This window comes from Pezoporus wallicus, unplaced genomic scaffold, assembly GCF_028554395.1.
Source record: "Pezoporus wallicus isolate ANWC-B61680 ecotype Strahan unplaced genomic scaffold, APGP_CSIRO_Pwel_v1 contig_12806, whole genome shotgun sequence".
Taxonomy (NCBI): domain Eukaryota; kingdom Metazoa; phylum Chordata; class Aves; order Psittaciformes; family Psittacidae; genus Pezoporus; species Pezoporus wallicus.
In genome coordinates this window covers 797-4,433 of record NW_026639390.1, presented here as the reverse complement: position 1 = coordinate 4,433, position 3,637 = coordinate 797, and the positions used below count along the sequence as shown (strand labels likewise).

General features: G+C 61.7%; 1 protein-coding gene across 1 annotated transcript; it reads right to left on the bottom strand.

The window, feature by feature from the left end:
- Positions 1-398: 398 nt before the first annotated feature.
- LOC130602081 (mitochondrial import receptor subunit TOM40 homolog) lies at positions 399-3,249 on the bottom strand (the record flags this gene model as incomplete). Its single annotated transcript, XM_057414633.1, has 4 exons — positions 399-577; positions 1,625-1,727; positions 2,264-2,340; positions 3,127-3,249. Coding segments are annotated over 4 exons (443 nt in total), but the record flags the coding sequence as incomplete, so codon positions are not given.
- Positions 3,250-3,637: the final 388 nt, after the last annotated feature.

Sequence of the window (3,637 nt, the reverse complement as noted above, 5' to 3'; positions counted from 1 at the left end):
CGCTCATCCGATGGTGGTCAATGGAGGTCCATGGTGGTCAATGGAGGTCCATGGTGGTCAATGGAGGTCCATGGGGTTCTATGGGGGTTCCTCCTCCATTGGTGGTCAATGGAGGTCCATGGTGGTCAATGGAGGTCCATGGTGGTCAATGGAGGTCCATGGTGGTCAATGGGGTTCTATGGGGCGCAGTGGGGCGCTCATCCGATGGTGGTCAATGGAGGTCCATGGGGTTCTATGGGGGTTCCTCCTCCATTGGTGGTCAATGGAGGTCCATGGTGGTCAATGGAGGTCCATGGTGGTCAATGGAGGTCCATGGGGTTCTATGGGGCGCAGTGGGGTGCTCATCCGATGGTGGTCAATGGAGGTCCATGGTGGTCAATGGAGGTCCATGGTGGTCAATGGAGGTCCATGGGGTTCTATGGGGCGCAGTGGGGCGCTCATCCGATGGTGAGCCCGAAGCCGCAGTGGAATTTGTTCTTGCGGTGGTTGAGGACGGCGCCGAGCGCCAGCGTCAGCGGCAGTGGGGGGAGCTTCTTCTCCAGCACGGCCGCCACCACCCAGCTGCTGTCCAGGGAGCCTGTGGGGCAGGGGGGCGCCATGGGGACCCATAGAGACCCATAGGGACCCATAGAAACCCATAGAGAGACCATAGGAACCCATAGAGACACCATGGAGACCCATAGAGAACATGGAGCCACCACCCAGCTGCTGTCCAGGGAGCCTGTGGGGCAGGGGGGCGCCATGGGGACCCATAGAGACCCATAGAGAGACCATGGAGACCCATAGAGACCAATAAGGAGACCGCATGAATCCCATACAACCACACAGCACCCCACAGACACCCATAGGGACCCCACAGCACCCCATAGAGACCCATAGGAACCACACACAGCACCACAGCACCCCATAGGGACCCCATAGCACCCCATAGGGACCCCCCAGCACCCCATAGGAATCCCATAGCCACCCCATAGGGACACCATAGCACCCCATAGAGACCCCAAAGCACCCCATAGCACCAACAGAGACCCCATAGCACCCCAAATGACCCCATAGCGCCCCATAGAGACCCCATAGCACCCCATAGGACCCTGTAGCGCCCCATAGGGACCCTATAGCCCCCCATAGGAATCCCATAGCCCCCCCACAGGACCCCATACGACCCCATAGAGACGCCATAGCACTCCATAGCGCTCCACAGGGACCCCACAGCACCCCATAGGGAGCCCATAGCGCCCCATAGGGACCCCACAGCACCCTATAGGACCCCATAGCGCCCCATAGGGACCCCATAGCCCCCCAACAGGACCCCATAGAGATGCCATAGCACCCCATAGCGCCCCATAGGGACCCCACAGCTCCCCATAGGGAGCTCACAGCACCCCATAGGGACCCCACAGCACCCCATAGGGACCCCATAGCACCCCATAGGGACCCCACAGCGCCCCATAGGGACCCCACAGCGCCCCATAGGACCCCAGAGCGCCCCACAGCGCCCCATAGGGACCCCATAGGGACCCCACAGCGCCCCATAGTGCCCCACAGCGCCCCATAGCGCCCCATAGGGACCCCACAGCGCCCCATAGGGACCCCACAGCGCCCCATAGCGCCCCACAGCGCCCACCTTTGAAGACCAGGTTGCCCTTGGGCAGCTCGAGCTGGTAGCCGAAGGCCACGGAGCTGTCCTGGAGCCGGGTGCTGGCCTCGAACTCCACCCCCACCTGGAGCTGGGGGGCAGAGCCGGGGGTCAGCCCCACACATGGGGGGGCACTGGCACCCATTGGGCCCCATTGATACCCATTGGGCCCCATTGAGACCCATTGGGCCCCATTGCCCCCCATTACCCCACAGCCCCCCCTCACCCCATAGCCCCCCCATTATCCCATAGCCCCCCCATTATCCCATAGCCCCCCCTCACCACATTGCCCCCATTACCCCATAGCCCCCCCATTACCCCATAGCCCCCCTCGCCCCATAGCCCAATACCCCATTATCCCCTCGCCCCATAGCCCCCCGTTGCCCCATTACCCCCTCGCCCTATAGCCCCCCCTCACCCCATTACCCCCTCGCCCCATAGCCCCCCGTTGCCGCATAGCCCCCCATTACCCCATAGCCGCCCCTCACCCAATTACCCCCTCGCCCCATAGCCCCCTATGGGCCCCATAACCCCCATACCCCCCATTGACCCCCATTGCCCCACACCCCCCCCGCCCCATAGCCCCCCATTACCCCATAGCCCCCCCCGCCCCATAGCTCCCCATACCTGCTCATTGGCTCTATGGTAATAGGTGGCGTGAGCCCCCGCTTGGCCCAGGGTCAAGGTCCCGATCCAATTGGGTGCTGCCATTGCCATGGGGTGGGGTTATGGGGGGGTCCCCATAGGGTGATGGGGGGGGCCCCCCCCCCATAGTGGGGGGGGAGCAATGGGGAGCAATGGGGAGGTAATGGGGGTCAATGGGGCTCAATAGGTGCCAGTGGGGCTCAATGGGTCCCTGTGGGTCTCAGTGGGTCTCAATGGATCTCAATGTGTCTCAATGGGTCCCAATGGGTCTCAATGGGTATCAATGGGTCTCAATGGGTCCCAATGGGTCTCAATGGGTCCCAATGGGTCCCAATGGGTCTCAATGGGTCTCAATGGGTCCCAATGGGTCTCAATGGGTATCAATGGGTCTCAATGGGTCCCAATGGGTCTCAATGGGTCCCAATGGGTCTCAATGGGTCCCAATGGCTCCCAATGTCCCCCCATGTCCCTCCATGGGTCTCTATGGGTCCCTATGGGTCTCTATGGATCTCTATGGGTCCCCATGGGTCTCTTTGGATCCCTATGGGTCCCTATGTGTCTCTATGGGTCTCTATGGGTCCCAATGGGTCTCTATGGGTCCCAATGGGTCTCTATGGGTCTCTATGGGTCCCAATGGGTCTCTATGGGTCCCTATGGGTCCCTATGGGTCTCTATGGGTCCCTATGTGTCTCTATGGGTCCCTATGTGTCTCTATGGGTCCCTATGTGTCTCTATGGGTCTCTATGGGTCTCTATGTGTCTCTATGGGTCCCTATGTGTCTCTATGGGTCTCTATGGGTCTCTATGTGTCTCTATGTGTCTCTATGGGTCTCTATGGGTCCGTACCCGAGTACCGCGCTGCCAGGGCCAGCACGGAGCCCTCCTCCCCCGGGCGCCGGTGGTAAACGAGCTCCGCCCCCAGCGCCAGGCGGGGGCTCAGGCTCTGCAGGTAATGGGCAACCAGGATCCCTGCGGAGGCACCGGGGGTCAGGGCCCTATGGGGCGCTATGGGGCAATGGGGGCTATGGGGTAATGGGGGCTATGGGGTAATGGGGGGCTATGGGGAGCAATGGGGGGCTATGGGGTAATGGGGGGCTATGGGGCAATGGGGGCTATGGGGTAATGGGAGCTATGGGGTAATGGGGGGCTATGGGGCAATGGGGGCTATGGGGCAATGGGGGCTATGGGGTAATGGGGGGCTATGGGGGGCTATGGGGTGATGGGGGGCTATGGGGTAATGGGGGCTATGGGGGGCTATGGGGCAATGGGAGCTATGGGGTAATGGGGGGCTATGGGGCAATGGGGGCTATGGGGCAATGGGGGCTATGGGGTAATGGGGGGCTATGGGGCAATGGGG